This window comes from Simochromis diagramma, unplaced genomic scaffold, assembly GCF_900408965.1.
Source record: "Simochromis diagramma unplaced genomic scaffold, fSimDia1.1 OVJJ01000031.1, whole genome shotgun sequence".
NCBI classification, from domain to species: Eukaryota; Metazoa; Chordata; class Actinopteri; order Cichliformes; family Cichlidae; genus Simochromis; species Simochromis diagramma.
The window spans coordinates 978,715-996,701 of NW_024386983.1; the positions used below are offsets into that span (position 1 = coordinate 978,715).

The 17,987-nt window shown below is 45.7% G+C and overlaps 1 protein-coding gene and 1 long non-coding RNA gene across 2 annotated transcripts in view; one reads left to right on the forward strand and one right to left on the reverse strand.

Annotated features, from left to right (window-relative positions):
- Window positions 1-14,118, reverse strand: part of timm50 (translocase of inner mitochondrial membrane 50 homolog (S. cerevisiae)) — a 30,144-nt gene extending 16,026 nt beyond the window's left edge. Inside the window, exons 1-4 of the mRNA XM_040039618.1 lie at window positions 13,780-14,118; window positions 11,875-12,031; window positions 8,669-8,700; window positions 2,871-2,892 (exon numbers count right to left, since the gene is read on the reverse strand). Of these exons, the coding sequence (XP_039895552.1) occupies window positions 2,871-2,892; window positions 8,669-8,700; window positions 11,875-12,031; window positions 13,780-13,995 (427 nt within the window). The 5' untranslated portion in view covers window positions 13,996-14,118. The remainder of the gene's footprint in view (window positions 1-2,870; window positions 2,893-8,668; window positions 8,701-11,874; window positions 12,032-13,779) is intronic.
- LOC120738406 lies at window positions 14,065-17,918 on the forward strand. The gene is made up of 3 exons (XR_005696970.1): window positions 14,065-14,167; window positions 14,526-14,578; window positions 17,550-17,918. It is a non-coding gene; the product is annotated as an uncharacterized LOC120738406 (long non-coding RNA).
- Window positions 17,919-17,987: the final 69 nt, after the last annotated feature.

Here is a 17,987-nt window from a genome sequence, read left to right on the forward strand (position 1 = left end):
TCTTCAATGTGTTCATACGAGGCCCCCGGGCTGACTGCGAGGGGTTATTAATGCTCCGGCGGCAGGCCGCAGTACGAACGTGTCAGGTTCAAACACCACGGAGGGCTCGGCGTGGACAGAAAGACGGTTTTTAGGCTTAGAGCGCACAGATCCACCAACGTATGAACAGCAGACATCCAGGGGACATTTTTAGGGCTGAAAGAGCTGCCCACTCACAGTGTCACGATATGAAGCAATGTGAATATGAAGTGCATTCTGGGTAAATGTTGCAGGCTCATATCAGAGTGTGGGACAGGTGGCAGGACGTGAGATTTCCCCCTTTCCACCATCTCCAAGTCTCGTCTGTCGCTCTGAAGGTAAAACTTTGCATTGTGTGTGCGAGGCGTGTCACATGCTGGTTGCTATGGTATCTGACGCTCCTCAGCATCACAGACACAAATGCCGCCACTTGGCACGCGAACAGATTCTGCAGCCAAACGTGTCCCAGAAGTCCCATTCGCACATCCATCGCCCCACTCACCTTCTGCCGCTCCCTGAGGAGGAGGAGGAGGAGGAAGGTAGAATATAAAAGAGGAGTGAGGACTGAGGAGGATGAAAGATGTGGAGGCGCGTCTCCCTGAGGGGTGGTGAACTTTTAGGCCGCTCCCTAAGCTAATCAGGGATCATTTGCCCCTGGTTCCTAAGGTCCCGCAGGTCATGATGTGCATGAATCCACCACTCATCACCATTCTGACATTTCTTCTTCTCCTCGCTGTGAATACATTTAGAGCCCCTCAGACCGCATGTGAGAACTAATGATGAAGGTCGGCTCTTCTTCAGCATCTTCAGTGTTCGTCATAACTGATGGTCTGCTGTCAGAGAGCGCCAGCAGCGATTTCTACTCACGAAGCAAACCGGCTGCAAACACCAACGAGCCGTTTTCTCCTTACAGTCAGTATTAATTAAAACAGCAATAAAGTCCTTCTGTGTGCACAGCTAAACGTGACGCAGATCAGTTTTGGCCGCGGGTTCGTTTCACGCGGCGACGGCGGCGCTGAAACTGAAGCCGACTGAGCTTTGAAGCCTGCAGACTTCTGTTTCACTTTGTTCTTGCTTTGGTGCATGGATGTGGATTTAGATGCATCTGTGCGGCTAATGCTGTCGTTCACTCTCGTAAAAGGTTTGAATTTTCCTGTTTGAATAAAACAGACAACTTCTAATTTAAAACTTTAGTTATTTTTTTCCACTATAGATAAAATATCGAATATAAATCTGACAATGATTTGTGCTTTAATCGTGCAGATTAACAGCTTTATGTAGAGACGTTAAACTCTTTTCTCATGTCTGACACACTGTTCCGAGGACACGGAGGGAAAATGATTATTACCTCTACAAAACTTTCCTTCTGCACAGAAACTTGAATTAAAACAAAGTTTTGTGTATAAAAACAGTTTAAGAGTCAAACTGCTGGTTTAAGAAGATAAAAGTGTGACGTGGGGAGCTGTCCACACTGTAAATGAGTGTGTGGTGGACAGCTGTGAGCGTCACATCAGCCCGGATCTAATCCACTCATCAATACTCAGTGTCCCTGAGCTTCAGTCCAACCTCGTCCTTCTGTTCATCAATCAATCGATCAATCCACACATCCTCCCTCTCTCCCGTCTGTCCCGACCGGTTCCAGCCTCGGCATCGCGAGCTGCCGACCGCAGACAGGCAGAGAGGGGGCGAAGGCGTCACCCACAGAGGGAGGAGAGACGGAGGTTTGCAGCCAGATGAGGACAAAGTGGACCTCAGGGAGCGATTTAGGCTGGAAAGGGAGGACTGGAGGAGAGGAGGCAGATTGGACCACCGGGAGGAAGAGATATTGACCATCTGATTATTAGGTTTAATAAGCAATCAGAATAGCTTTTTAAGAAAGAGAGCAGATCAATGTGAGGAGCAGAAAGGCCAGAAGAATGAAGATTTACTCTGTTTACATCATGTTCTTCCTCCTGCATGTAGAAATGATGCAGCTCAGGGATTCACTCTCCATTCACTTATTGAATTTACACGAGCCACACATGGAAGCCGTTCAATCATTTATAGATATTAATCGTAAGATGAACTTTGTCGACTTTGTTTCTAAAGCTTGGAAAACACGTCAGGAGAGATTATTTCTTTATTACTTCATCTTTAAATTAAGCTGCTGCTTCAGTTTTATTGTTATAAACATCTTGTGAACCTGTTTGGGCGGGGCATGTCGTTTTCTGCACGACTCAGCAATAAAATAAAATCAATAATGACTGACGTGCATGAAGAGGTGTGCAGACGAGCATCTCGGATTGAGCAGATGAGCTACATCAGCAGAAGACCACACCCCGCCCCCCCGTCAGTTATTTAAACCCTGCAGCCCGTTACTGTGACCAGGAGAAGAGGAGATGCTCGGACCACCCTTAGCTTCTAAAAGCTAAAAGGTGGTCCAGCCTGCTACTGGTCATCTGTACGTATGCAAAGCTACTGCTGCACAGAACTGCACCTCAGCTAATGAACGCAGCTTTCCACACTCACACCTTCAGCATGCCAGTGGTCTCCACATGTATTTTTAGCACTACTCCCATTATTCTGTCATCTTGTTAAGAGGCAGCGGGTTAACGGAGGCGATGAGGTGTAGTCTGTCTCGCTGGATGGAAATGTGTGCATTTGTGCTGACAGGCAGCTCAGGGGTGGGCGGGGTGAATGATGGGGCATATGGATGATTGGAGCAAACACACAGAGTGAGAACAGTTGGCACCGAGTGATCAATCATTCACACAAACAGAGAGCGCCTCAGCTGTGAGCAGTAAACACAGTTTAAGATCAGTTTAACTGTGAGCTCGAGCTGAGAAAAAAAAAAAGAAAAGGTTTACACTCACCTTTGTCGAACTCGTCTGGAATCTGTGAGGAGGAGCAGAAAGGAGGTGGTTACAAATCTGCTCTCATCAATCACGTCTGCTCATCAGAGCTGTGAGGGCAGCGTAAACATGCAGCTCCACATCGGTCTGCTTACTTATGCGTGTGCTGATACACTGCAGAAAATCAAAGCTGAAGGGATGAATTCTGTTTTATGTTCATGGCACAGACCTCAGGTGAGACAGGTACTGATCAGCTGATTATTAGCTAACAGGATTCAAATGAGATTTACTTATAAACAAAACAGCAAAAAGCTCAATAAAGTCTGAACAAAATACAATAAAATGCATTTATTTATCGGGACAAAATAAAACAGAGGTAAAAAGAAATAAAAACTATCAAGTATCACAGGTATAATGTATAATTACATTATATGACTTCTATGATTCATCTACAGCTTCATGACTTTTTCTGGGCGTAAAAATGACACAAAGATTTGTTTTTAAAAGTTTAAATTGTTTAAAAATCGAAGGACTAAGAAAATCTTTTTAGAGATAAAACAGAAATATAAGATAAGATGATGAAGGAAGTGAAGGACAGAGGCTGAAAGAGAGACGAAGGCCTCCCCCTGGTGGACATGCAGCGACACTGCAGTTACTACGCTGGACCACAGGTACGTGTCACTGACTCTGTTGGACTTTGCTCACTTTAAGACTTTTAGGAGTTTATTCTGGAAATAAACACTCTGGGATTAGAGACATGAGACTTTACTGCAAAGTAAAAAAGGAATGACAGTGTGGGCTCTTCATGGGAATTTATTACTGATCTGTATGAGACAATAAAATCTCAGACTTGTATCCACCTTTGAAAGATTTTCCAGGGATGGCAAATAAATAACCGTCCTCACCTTCAAGGTTTAATCAGTGAATAAAGAAAAAAATGAAATAACAATTAAACGTCTTATTTTATTTATATTAAGAGCTTTTTCTGTTTTCCTGGGAATAATCCTGATATTCAAACAGATTTCCAAGATTCCTACCAGCTGATGCTAGAAGGCAAGGCAAGTTTATTTGGTGATTCAAAGTGCTTTACAGAGACAGAAACAAAAACAAATAAAAAGCATGATTTAAAATTGATTAAAACAAGCAAATGCACTTTATTATTTTAATTCGACTCTTGAATGATTTTAATGTCATTCTGATGGGCAGACGTGTGGGAAAAGGGTGGATGTGCATGAACCTCCTCTGGTGAAGCTCTTTTCTTTTTACAGAGTGGAGAAAATGGCTAATTAGAGGCGTGCAGATGCTCTCGTGCGGGGGTGATGTCAGCGCAGAGGCGAGGAAGAGGCCGTTAAACCCTCATCGACACCTCGGTGCGACTGCAGAGCAGCCTGGGAGAGCGGGACGGGTTCCCACACTCCCCAAACTCGACGTGTCGAGGACAGAAAGTACAAAAACATCCCAGAATCTGAGCTGGCAAACGGAGACCACCGGCCGAATGTGATTCATCATTTAAACGTGTCGCGCTGGCAACAGAGAGCCCTCAAACACATAACTCCACACAGACATCCAATAAAAGCAAAGCATTTCACGGCTCTAGTTTAACAGGCCAACCTGGCTGTGCAGGAACCTGCACGACTAGAACAGGAAGTAGTTTTCGGTGGTGGAGCTCACGTGTACGAAACATCAGAACTGTTTTTGTACAAACGTTTCATTCTTAGAAAACTGAGATCGCTCGAGGACCGTTTATCGCAGCGGTGCCTCGTTTGTTCACACACGCCGGCTCAAACTTTATGCCCACAAATCAAACGAGTGTCTTCAAGTCTGGGCTCGTGGATTTTTGTTTGTCGTCATTTATGGCCATAACCACGCTGCCCTCACACATGCACTGACCGTGTCACCCCTCCACACACAGACTACACCAGCTACGAAGTTACGTCCAGCGGCGCAGAGCTTCACTCGCTGCAGAGCAGAATAGCCCATAAACATCCCAATGATGAGAACCTCTCATAACATTTACATCTGATATAACTGACGACCTCATGATTACTTGAGTATGTAAAGACTTTACATTTTGTAGTTATGAGAAAGTCATTATGAAGTCAAAGGTTATCATTTCGCCTGCATGACTTGCAGCGTGCCAAACCCTGTAACAGGCCAACAGCTTGTTCTTCAGGGACACCGGGAGCCGTTCCTGGAAGAAGCCTCGGTGCTCACCTCTTCTCCCAAAGCTGTCTGAGAGCTCCAGCAGGCGGCTGTTTGCTGCTCTTAATTCATTTGTGCTTCATCGGATTTTTACCCCGACGGCCGCCGAGCCGACCGTAACGTGTAAATCTGTTCAAAGTGTGTCGTCTGAAGGGTTTCTCCTCCTGACAGCCGGGTCGTGTGACCTCACGAGGGGGGCAGGCTAGCAGGAAGGCGTGAGAAGTGTGCCTCGGCTTTGAAGTGGTCCGGCCCGCCTGCTGGCTCGACAGGATACAGCCGGAGGCTTTAATGTGAGAGAGCGGTCCTTACGGCGCAGCACGGAAAAGAGGCCGGCCTGCGGTTCCCGTGTCCTCGCGGCGCTGATTTTAGAACATTTACAGTTCCATCATACTGACCACAGTGTTAAATAACAGCAGAGGGTTCCCACAGGTCCGCTCACGTGTGAGTCCTCGCATGCAGACAAACCACAAGGACGTCCACAAAAACCCTAAAAACAAACCTGTGCGTGTCAGCGTGAGCCGTGGTCAGCAGCAGGTTTCCCCACGCTGCAGCCAACGCTCTGGTTTAAGAGTATTTGAGATGCACTTTCACAGATTTACTCTCACACATTAACGGGGCCTCCATGTTACTCCTGCCATGTGCACTAACGCCCCCGAGCACCACCAGGGCGCTTTGTGCTGGGTTTCATGGTAAAGTTGGGCGATATTCATCAGTCCAATAAATGATGATAGGCGATATATTCGCGCAGGTGACTTTTTGATGGGCGGAGCAATGTAATCAAACCCCAAAGTCGCCCATCAGGGATTTTCTTTGGCTTTAAACCAGATGAAAGAGGCAAACCTGAGGGTGTAACCAAAGGGCTGTGCCGCTGGCGCACACGCACAGCTCCAGCAAACACGACTAACCTGCATGAGCATCTACGTGTCCACTATCCGGCTGAGTATGCTCGGCTATCACCAGCAGAATAGCAAAGTGCTCTTGCTAAAACGGTTGAATATTAACCCTGTCACGCATCAATCATGACAACCTCAATCAGGACTTTTTTCTTAAGTATTTTTTTATTCATCTTTAGGCATGAAAAAAAGATTTTTGAACTTCTAAGAGGTTTTAATTTAAATAAGAATCTTTTTGTGCACCAACGCTGGCTGTCCACTGTAGTGACCACCATGAAAGGGTTAAATGGACAGCTCAGGTGGACACAGTGCACTGTCAAAGGAAATGATGTCGCATCATACTGTGGAAAAGGATCATTCGTTGGATTGCTGAAAACGTTTGGCGAACATGTGCTTCCAGGACGGAAACATTTAATAACATAAACAGCCCTGTTGCTCGTTTCACCACCTACCACTTCTCTCAGCTTCAACCAGCATTATTAGCAACGACCGGCTCAGCCGATCGGCAATAAGTTCCAACCTGAACGTCCATCCCAAAGTTTCAATCGTTTCCTTTTGACAGTCCGGTCGGTTTCAGCAGACGAAGATACTGATGACGCCCCTCAGCCTCCTCACAGACACTGCTCACTCAAAAGTCCTCGGTGACTTTCTTCTCGAGTTACAGCATTCACAAGATTTTCAGAACACTTGACCTTTGACCTCGACATCACTGAGATTCAAACCTGTCTGAGATTTTCAGGAGACCCCCCCCCCCACACCTTCAGCATTAATTTCACACTCCTACGTCGCCTACCAAACTTGTGTGTCCATGCTGCCCGCCCACCGCGCGGGGTGACGACAACACCTCACACAGCAGGTAAAAACGTCTAAACAGTGAAGTAATCGTTTCATTTCATTACGTTTGTAGAAATGTGACATCGAGACGAATCACACCTGTGGTTTCAAACAGCAGGGAGATCAAACTTAAAACTGGAAAATAATTAAAACTTTATGACTAAAGAGCAGCTGACACACACACACACACACACACACACACACACACACACACACACACACACACTCTGGGAAGTGTTTTCTGCATAAACACCTCTCCGAGCGCCGGCACACGCCGCCGTTAAATGCCCTGAAGACGACAGTTTGAGGATGAGGAGTTGGTAAGTGTTAGCGCAGACACACTGCAGAAGACGGGCGTCACGGCAACATGAGAAGTGTGCCGTCTGATTGGAGCTCCTGACAGGAAGTCAGGTGAGATAAGTGTGCCCTTTGAAGAGAGAAATCCTCTCGTGCCGGGACAAAGCGAGCTCATCCTTCCCACATCCACACCTCATCTCATCACAGCCGGCCTCAAACTGAAACTACCCTACCTGACCAGACGGTCGATTCACATCCTGTCAGTTAAAGCTTGCACGGTCAGGCAGATCAGATTCTGAATTACTAAATGTACGATTTGTAATACAGTAAAATACATAATCAGGGTAAAAAATGAAACGCACCAGTTTCCTCCCTTCCAGTTTGGATCGTAGCTGATCCTGAGGTGGATGATTCACACGGAGATAAAGCACGACGCCTGTGCTTCAGGTGTCCATCACTCTCTGCACCGAGCTGTCTCAGACGTCCCGAGGTAGACGACCGGCCCGACCCACTAATCAAACCCAGCTTTGCACCAGAACCCCCCCCCCATCTGTTTGCTTTTCATTTAAATTCAGCTCGAGCACATCTGTCTGTAAAAGGACACTTTAGAAAGCTGTAAGTGTGCAGTAATGAAGTGCAGAGCAAGTTTATGAGTCAACTGAAGACAACAAACGACTGAAGTTACTGCAGGCTTCAGTCTGGGGTCCTTTTCTCCGACGCTGATGTCCGCGGCCGGCTCTTCTGTTCCCGAGCTTCAAATACACACCGAGCAAACGACACGCTCACCTCTTTGTCACCAACAAAAGGATCCTAATGAGACTGAAGTGTGCCCTTTGAAGTGGCCATTAACGCCTCCAACAAAGATCCTGTCCCTAAAGACCAGCATCACAGGAAACCGCAAAACTCAAGCCAACCCCCCCCCTAATCTGACAGCTTGATCCAAGTCTTCAGCTGTTATTACTTTCAAAAGCACCATCAGCTCAGGTCTGTCACACACAGACACTGCTGATGTCTCCAGATGCTAATAAACATCTGTTTCCATCAGTAAACACTGCCCTGTATCAGTTCACCACAGAAACACATCTGGCTTGCCTTTCAGCTGGTTAGCAGCAACTGAGCTGAGCAAAGTAAGAGCGAGGGGGCGATCTTATTACCTGAACAAAGCAAAGCTTCTGCACTGGAAAGGCTGGTTATCTGAACACAAACATGTATAATCTGAAGGCGACGGCTGGAGCTGCGCATGTTTAAAACGCTGATGCTGCTCTCGCAGCCTGCTGAACATCTGGATCACCGTCTGGCTGGAAGTGCAGGTCGTTGTCCTGCTCAATCCCGTTACAGTATGAAAGCGGACAAAAGGTGAGATAAGTGTGCTGCTTCCTCTCCCACAGCGACACCTCTCACCCCTCCATCACGCAGCGAGCTGTTAAGTGTGCTCCTCATGTGCCAGATGCCTGATTTGAATCTGAACAGGTGACTTCACAATCAAACACCGTCGCCTTAAAGCATGAGCACGACCACACGTGTGTGTGTGTGTGTGTGTGTGTGTGTGTGTGTGTGTGTGTGTGTGAGAGAGAGGGAGACAGCAAAACTTACCGTGTTTCCTTGTTCATCCACCGAATTTGTGCCTGAAAAAAGAAGAAATAAAACAGTTTATCATCTCCCTCCATTCTCTTCCACTTATCCTGGACAGGTCACCAGTCTGTCACAGGGCTAACACGCAGACAACCATTCACACCTATGGGCACTTTAGAGCAGGGGTCCCCAATCCCAGTACACAAGGGCCGGTGTCCTGCAGGGTTTCAGATGTGTCCTTGATCCATCACAGCTGATTTAAATGCTAAACGACCTTCTCAACATGTCCTGAAGTTCTCCAGATTCCTGGTAATGAACTAATCATGTGATTCAGGTGTGCTGACCCAGGGTGAGATCTGAAACCTGCAGGACACCGGCCCTTGTGGACTGGGATTGGGGACCCCTGCTTTAGAGTTACCAGTTAACCTGTCCCCACTAACTGCATGTGTTTGGACTGTGGCAGGAAGCCGGAGTACCTGGAGAGAACCCACAGTGTATCACCTGTTCAGGTGATTTCCTAGATTTGAGGCAGGTGACACGCACACTTCACAATAATGCTTGAACCTTCCAGCAGAAATATTAGCAAACACAGAGAAATCAATATTTGAAAACACGCGTGAGTAAACAGACATCACTGGTTGTGGTCGAGCAAAAACATTTTCTCATGTTTTAAAAATAAATGAGACGAAAAAAAACAACCAAACCGTCCAATAACCAACAAGCACCAACAGCAACATCTCATCTCCTCCCGGGATGTTCGCTTGTTAGAAATGGTTAAACCACGACACCGTGGAGCCGCTGTTACACACATTTAAAAGCTTCATTATTACATTTCCAGGTAGGTGCCCTGCAGGTTAAAGGTCAGGTTACAGATCTATTTATACTCATCAGAAGCAAGCAGCTGTGGTTTGGGCTCTCTGATTTCTGTAAGCCTGAAAAGATGAAACTCAGCGGTGTCGGTGTTTCCTGTTTCAGCTGCGTCTTCTCCTTTGCCTGCACCGACACCGAGGTCGTTTCTGAGTCAAGACTGCAGTGAGGCCTGGGCCCTCAGGTGCTAGCACACCGTCAGAGGCTGTGGTGGCTTCACGTGCTGCTGGTAACATCACACAGCGCCACCTCAGCCCTGACACAGGAAGAGAACAAGTCAGAACCAGAAGTTTTCAAACTGTCTCCCGCCGTGTCTCTGCCGATCTCTGAGCTTCTGTACCGCCACGTCGTTACAGTCGTGGCTTCAGCACAGTGCTAACCTGCACACTGCACCAGGTTACCACAACAAGAAAAATGACTTGCACGAGCAGCTGGAGTGACGAGGTGCAGGTGTTAAAGTGCTGTGATGGCATCACACACATCACTAACTATGATGCTGATTATTATTATTAACTCAGCAGCTCTTACACGAGTCTGATCACTGTAATAACCTCCTTTCAACGAACCAATCACAGTCTTTACATATTTATGTTCATTTAAACCTTCGGTGCAGCCGCCTGAGCCGAAAGCTACAAAGCAAAGCACAAAGAATCACACAGAGAAACAGCAGGTTATAATCCTGAACATCTCCAGGTATGAGCCACAGAAAAGATGTGATTAAAAACAAAATTATCACCATAAAATCCCTTCTGGCATTCTCACAGTGCAGCACAAATATTTCACAACTAAAGGAGAAAGTCAAAGTGGAAAAGGTGGAAAAACTCCAGGAGGAACGAACTTCAAAAGGATCCAAAATACGATCGAAAGCGTGGAATTAAAAACATAAAATCCCATTCCTGTGAAGACCGAGGTCACAGAGTCTTCAAAACACGCAGAGAAAAAGCAAATCAAAAATCTCCAATAACTTCATGAACGACTTGGTTCTGAAGAGGACGACTCCCCAAAGAAATCCTTCATCCTGTCCTCACCCGAGTCCGACTCCACAAATCAAAGATTACATTTCCATCCTCTCCTCCTCTTTAAACGGATCACTCTGGGTCCATTTTTCTACTCGACGAACCTGTGAACAACGCCCTTCACCATCCTCAGTCTGACTCTCCTCTGAAGGACAGGCTGCTAGCTCCACCCACCTGTCCCTGCAATCAGGGAGCCAAGTGTGAAAAGACCAATCACACCCACCTTTCCATCAGAGGAAGTTCAGAGGCCCAGCGCGGCCAGAAATACAGATTATACCTGTTCTTTTGTTCTTTTGAAGATGGCTCAGAGAATAAAGCTGCATCTCCTGTTTGAAACGCCTTAAACTGACGTGTTTAAACCCAGCAGCAGAACCAAACATCTGATCCATGTTTCATCCGTGACCAACAACCACGTGCTGGGTTCATGTTTTCAAACAGGGGTATGTATAAAAGCGCCCGGCCGAAAAGCCCACGGTGATCTTTCCAGGAGTTTAATATTAGTGACCCCCAGAGTAGCTGTGGCACATTTATTCCAACAAAACCCTCATTAAAGTCTAAAGAGAAAAATACAGAGCTGCCCTGCATGCATAAACCCTCACAGCACACTCGCATGAAGGAAACAATAAAAACCCTCTCTTCCTTTAAAAATGCCACACCACACTAGACTCTGTCAACTATTAGTTTAAAAAAAACGCTCCTAAAACCTTTTCAAGAATTTCTGTTTGTCCTCAAACAAATCTCTTCTTTTCTTTACATGGAAGGTTTGACATGATCAATCTGATCCAGTGGGAAACATCTGGATTACAGGCTTATTCTTGACTTTATTCCAGGGGTGGGGAACTCCAGGCCTCGAGGGCCGGTGTCCTGCAGGTTTTAGATGCGTCCTTGATCCAACACAGCTGATTCAAATGGCTAAACGACCTCAACATGTAACGTTCTCCAGAGGCCTGGTAATGAACTAATCATGTGATTAGGCGTCCTGCAGATCTAAAACCTGCAGGACGCCGGCCCTCGAGGCCTGGAGTTTCCCACCCCTGATCTAACACATTTAAACTCTGCAGCTCTTGAATGTTTGTCAAGTTTCTGGATAGAAACCAGGTAGAAACAGCTTTGTGTCTACTGAAATTTATTTTCAGGTGATCCTTTGTCACATCACCCCTACAGAAAGAGGTTGAACCGGATTTGAACATAGAGACCTGCTGCTGAGCAAGCTGATTGGCTGACAGTGACCATGTTTCCACCTGTGAAGCAAACCGGCTGAAACTGACTAAGTGAGGACGCCGTTTCAGGAGAGGCAGCAAAGTCTCTCCCTCTGAGTGCACAGGACGAAGCTTAAAGACTCACCGAATATATAAACGATGGCGACCGCGCCGCCGACTCCCATGAATCCGGCCAACCGTAGCACCATCTTCTTGGCGTAGGCCGTGTTCTCCTTCTGCTTCCTGTCCTCTGCCTTCTCGCCCTCCTTCTCGCCCTCCCCTCCCTCTGGAGGAGGCTGACCCTTAAACAAAAACAAGCGTTTCTGTTTGACTATGAACTAGCATTAATGAAATGTGCAGCACTGATGCGCTCACCTTCAGTCTGAACTGAGAGGAAAGCGTTAGAGACGTCAGCTTCATTCAGTTTAACACAAGGAAACGTTTTTGTGTCTCTTTTAAACAAACAAGCAAAAAAAAAAAGAAAAACAAAAAAAACTTTATTCCCAAAAACAGAATTTACAGAAACAATAAAAACTGACAGGAGGTGGTTTGGTGTGTATGCTGGCACAGTCGACAGAGTGTGGAGGAGAGCCGTGCAGGGCAGTAGAGGAGTGCTGCATAACAGCCTCCATCGTGCTCCTCGTGCATGTTTCTGAGCTGACTGTCAGAATCAGACCGCATGCAGCAGGGCTCGTGCTCACAGCACAGTGCAGCAGAGGACAACAACCAACAGTCCAGCTCTGGTGGATGACAGCAGGTTCACACTGAGCACTGGAGACAGATGAGAGTCTGGAGACGAACGTTATGATACCTTCAGGTTCATCCAGCATGACTGGTTTAGCTGGATAAAGACCTGATGCTGCTGCGGTAGGCCCTTGTGTAGCCACAGTGTGTAGCCAGTGTCTGAAAGATGACGACTCTCATGCTCCCCAGACTTGAACCCAAGGAGAACCTCAGGGAGGTTCATGCACCTGATGCTGCCAAACAGAACTGCAGACTGCAGCACGCACAGATGCATTGGTCCATGTCTGGGAGGAGATCACCCCCAAAACACCGTCCATCATCTCATCAGGAGCATGCCAAACTAACTGAAAAGGCATGGATGTGTGAATGTGTGCAAATGTTATACAGCATTTAAAACAACACAGACTGACAGAAACCAACATGGTGTAATGGAACGCTGTTGATTTCCTTCATGTCCAATTAAATTCATGGATTTTAACAGATTTCAGCACTTTCTGTATCTGCTGCTGGGAAGAAGTGGAGTGGCAATTATTTAGTCTTTAACTAAAACCCTTATTACAGTTCGTCTGTAGATGTCACACTTTTATGTTTGGAGTCTGTGGGAAACCCACGGTTAGGAGTCACGTGGTGGGTGGCTTCCTCCATGACCAGACACCACACTGATCTGCACGGGGAGGAGGGTGGGGGTCTGCTCTGACCTTCAGAGCGAAACAAACCTCGGCTGTTAACGCGATTTATCCCGCAGATAAAATCAAGCTGTGGCACTGACAAACACACGCACAGCTGCGGGTGAAGGGCAGGTAACCACAGCAGTGCCAGCTGCACTCACTGTCACACAGTTAGGGTTAACCCTAACCCTAGGGTTACTGTTCAGAGGAACACACACTGTGAGGACACTCACGTGAGCCGGGCTCGGGTAAGCTGTGTTGCTACAGCCAGACTAGATAAACGCATGCTAACATTAGCATGCTGGCTAGCTAGTTGATGCCAGGTTCATTCATTCAGCAGACAGCTGAGCCCGCGTGGGGTGGTGCTGTCATAACGTCACATTTCTGAAGATCACGTGTGTCGCGACAAACACCACAAAACACACAGTTTAGTCCGTCCGGGACCGCGTGGGTCAGGAAAATAACTTTATGTAAGCTAGCTGTCAGTCTGAGCTAAGGTTGGAAATGTTCGTTCATGAGTTGATTTACATCACCAGGGCAGCTCGTGAAGGCGGGGTTTCACGGTCGGACCTACTACTTAATACAGTTACCCCCGTCGACGCCACTGAGTGCTGTTAAGGTTGTAAAATGAAGCGCACCTGAGTCGGCTGCTGTTGCTGCTGGAGTCTCTCCTGGAGGATCGCCTGAGCTAACCCGCCCGTCGCACTGCCCGCTGCGGCCGGCGGCTTGTCCGTGGACAGTGTCCGGATGACGTCCACCATGGCTGGGGCGGAGGCACCCGCCGCCGCGCTCCTGAGCCGGAGGAGGCCCCGGCTCGCCCGGAGACACATGGGGAGCACACACACAGCCGACATGTTGGAAAGTAGCACTACAGCTAACGCAAATGACGCGAGTAAGAAGGACAAAAGCACCCGATTGGCCGAGGCCCTGTGAGGGGCAGGCAGACGCCCCAATCAGAGGAGTGGAAAGCCACGTGTGGCGCTAGGAGGGAGGGCCTTTTAGGGTTGGCACCAATCAGAAGAAAGAGTGAGTCTGACCTTCGATTGCGACATTAACCCTCATATTCTCCTCAATTATTACTAACACGTTTTACCACCAAGAGATATTTGCCTCAAGGAAATGGTTTGCATATGGCTGATGAGCAAGTGTTTGTGTCAGGCACTATATTTATTTATTGAATACATAAATGGCCCCTTGGTAATGAAACTCTAGCGCCACCATCAGGTCAAACTTTTAATTTTAGATTTATTTTCTAATTATGTTTCTAATCAGGTGCTTCACCAGGGGATTTACCTCTGTATTTTTTTTTGTTCTTTATTTTTCTCTCACTTTCTCTGTTTTTTAGTTTTCTTTTTCTAAACTTTTCTTTCTACTGTCTTTTCAGCTGCTGGCACTGTAGAGTCCCAGTGCTTACTGCCCAGATGCGTATCACATCTGGTAGGTGTGTTTCTTCAGGCTGAACCCCTACCATAAAGCTCTACCAGTTAAAATAAAATGTGTTTGTTTGTGTTGTAGATCCGGACCGTGGTCCGCCTGTTAGCGCTCTCTGATCTGTGGTATCAAAAATAAGGTGTCGTCAATAAGTCTTATCAGGAAGTCATTCTCAAGAAAAAAACAGCTCAAAATTTGTGATTTTCTAACTTGTCCACATTATCAGCCATGAGCAAAACAAGCCCCTAACACCCCTCTCCATGTTAAACCTTAAAGCTAGGCTGGAACTGAATTGCAAGAAATTGTAGGAAAACAAATAGTATTGCAAGAAGAAACTACTTACTTAAAAAGACAATGAAGGAAGGGCAAAAATTATGGTGATACTGACAGTAATGGGCAGTAAACTGAAGTACTGTCCTGCTGCACCAGGGTGGAGTCAGCCATGCTCCAGAAGAGACTGAGCGCAAAGTCCGAGCAGATTCATCAGCACGTCTAAATTTCAGGTGGAACGTAAAGCCACTTTCTTTTCAAACATTAGTATTTGATCCATCTGCTGACACTGTAGTGCCCCTTCCCTGTATACATAATAGATACACATGTCTATAAAATCACCAAATCATCACGTCAGATTTGACTCACCTGCAATTTGCTGAAATCATTTCAAAATGAGTTGAAATTAGTAAAACATTTGAAGATATGTGGGGTTATGAAACTTAATTATTTTAGCTTTTATTATTATAAAGAGACACCGACTTAAATATTAAAACATAGCTTCCAGTTAGGTTCTATAAATCATTAGCCATTGATTAATTAATAAAAATTAAGAAATACATGCTTATATACGCTGCTTAATTGTTTATGTGTGTTATTTGTGCAAGAATTTACAAAACTACTACTAATAATAATACATTTTATTTATAGGCGCCTTTAAGACCCTCAAGGTCACTTTACAATAGCGCAAGAACAATAGAAGCAGTAAAATATAATAAGCACAACACAATAAAATATAGAGAAAAGGTAAAAGGTTAAAAAAAGATAAGGGAAAAAAAAGATGCAAACTATCAAAAAAAAATTCACAATCTGTATTTTTCACTGTTGGTGGAATCCTGGTGAAGTACCTGGAGAGAACATGCAAGATGCAAAAAAATAAAAAAAATCAGCCTCAAATTTACCCTAACTATAAAAATATTAGTGTTTACTCTGATATAACAGCTGGATTGATTTAGATTATGAGATAGGCGAGAAGAGGGAGAGGTGAGTGAGAAGACGGAAATCTAAGATGCTTGGAAAGACCTATCTTATGTCTAAGTCTATGTTTAAGTCTATCTTATGGCCAACCTCTGGCTGTATCTTGGACCTGGAAAATGGCGCCGCGTTCCCACAATACATTGCGGCGTGATGTCAACTCCAAAGCCCTATTGGTGGAGAGTCCTGGATTGGGAAGTCCTAATGGGAGTGTTCCTAAGAGGTTTCATTGACCCACTATTGATCATGTGCCTCATCACATCAACCAAGTGTGAAAACAGGTGTGGGTCACTATCAGAGGTTTTGGGTGAACCCATTGTGAGAGCTTGCTGAGGTCAAATGGCCCCAGGATGTGAGTGGGTGTTAAGGCGTCTGGGAAGGATCTCAAAACTGGATTATAAATGACAGACAGCGTCGTAAGCCCCGCCCTCCGTTCAAAGATGGTCGTTCACAGTGGACATAGATGGCTTCTTTGTGAACTGGTTTAGACTTCTGGATTCCTTTGGAGAGTTAACCCCTGCGTATTAGCTTAAAACGCTACAAAGAGCCAAGAATAAAGGAGGACAAGATCTACCTAACTTCCAACACTACTTCTTAGCCAATGGGCTACAATTCATCCCAGGATGCCTAAATCACAGCCACTTAGATGAACCCTAGCTAGACACAGAACAGGCACTATGCAATATAAATAGAGACCTCAGACCTACCATTCATTAGCTCAAACATCAAATACGATGTATGCAAAAGCATCAACATCAGCTGCTCTCTGACAGCATGGTGTCTTCATTGATCCCAAGCAAACGTGCACCCATCTGGAACAACCCTGACATACTACAGAACAATAATATGATTAACTTCACAGACTGGAGTCGTAAAGGAATTAAATACTTGGAAGATATATTTGAAGGAACAGACTTTATTCCATTTGACAGATTAGTTATACAATACACGACCAGGCACTAACACTTTTTATTATGGGTGATAAACAGGATACTAAAACAGATTAAGGTGCCCTTAGGTCTGATCTCGGCTCATGTTTCTCCTTCTGCAACTTTCTGGGCATCTCCTTATTTGGAGTCACTGCTTCACCCATCACCATGGCAACCACCTCCTACCCTCCAGTCAGATCTGCATAAAGGAGTGTATAGTGCATACCATCGCCTAACAACTGATTTATCACCTTAGCTATATTCCACAGAGAGGAATGCTTCTCTCTGCTCATGTCTGTTAGCATCAGAGTGAATCCAAAATGATTCCACAATACACTGTGTGCAGTAAAAGACAAAACACAAATATGTGGTGCTAATTATGCGACAATCCCAACACTTGTCTTTAGTTGCTCACAGGTTCTTGCTCTTGGTTCAGTTTTGGTTGCTTTATGTTTTGAAATGTTACATTTACATTTTTCTTTACTTTAAATAGTAATGAATTTATTATAATGATGCATTAAAAAAAACTGCATTAACTCTATGCCTTGAAAGCTGTCAGCTGACTTTTTCTATTTAGCTTTTTAATTTTTTTATGTATTTTTTCTATTAAAGATTTTACTATTATTATAATATGGAGGTAATTTCCTGCCAGATATGGAGGTCTCCCACTGTAGTTGTTTGATTTTGAAATGTGATGTCATGGTCCTCCAATTCTCCCTGGTTTCCTGTCAGTGCTTGTTATTGTGTGTCCCTCTGTCCCTCCCATCCTCACTCCTTTCCGCCTGGGTGGTGTTGCATTGCAGATTTCCACCTTTGGCCAACGCACCTGCTGGCAATCAACTCACCTGCTGCTCATCATCCCCATCAGACTGGTCACTATGGCGGCTGAGTTGTGGTCATCGCTGGCTCGTGTAGCCCCAGCTGTCACAGTTTCTCTTCTCCCTGGTGCAGACCTTCCTTGATCCCTCCCTGTTTCCGTTGGACCCTGTTGAGCGAGTGTATTCATGAGTGAGCGTCAGCGTGGAGTGCAGGTTTGGTCATGTAAGTGACTGGCTTTGTGAAGACAGGAGTTTGGGCGTGTTTCCCTTCTCTGGATTCTATGGAGCTCCTGTTCCCTTCACCATTGTATATAGCAGCTGGTGTCACTTAAATAAACTCACCTTTATTGTGAACATTCAGAGACCCGCGTTTGAGTCCTGTCAATCATCTTGACATGTGAATGGGCAGATTGAAGGCTCAGT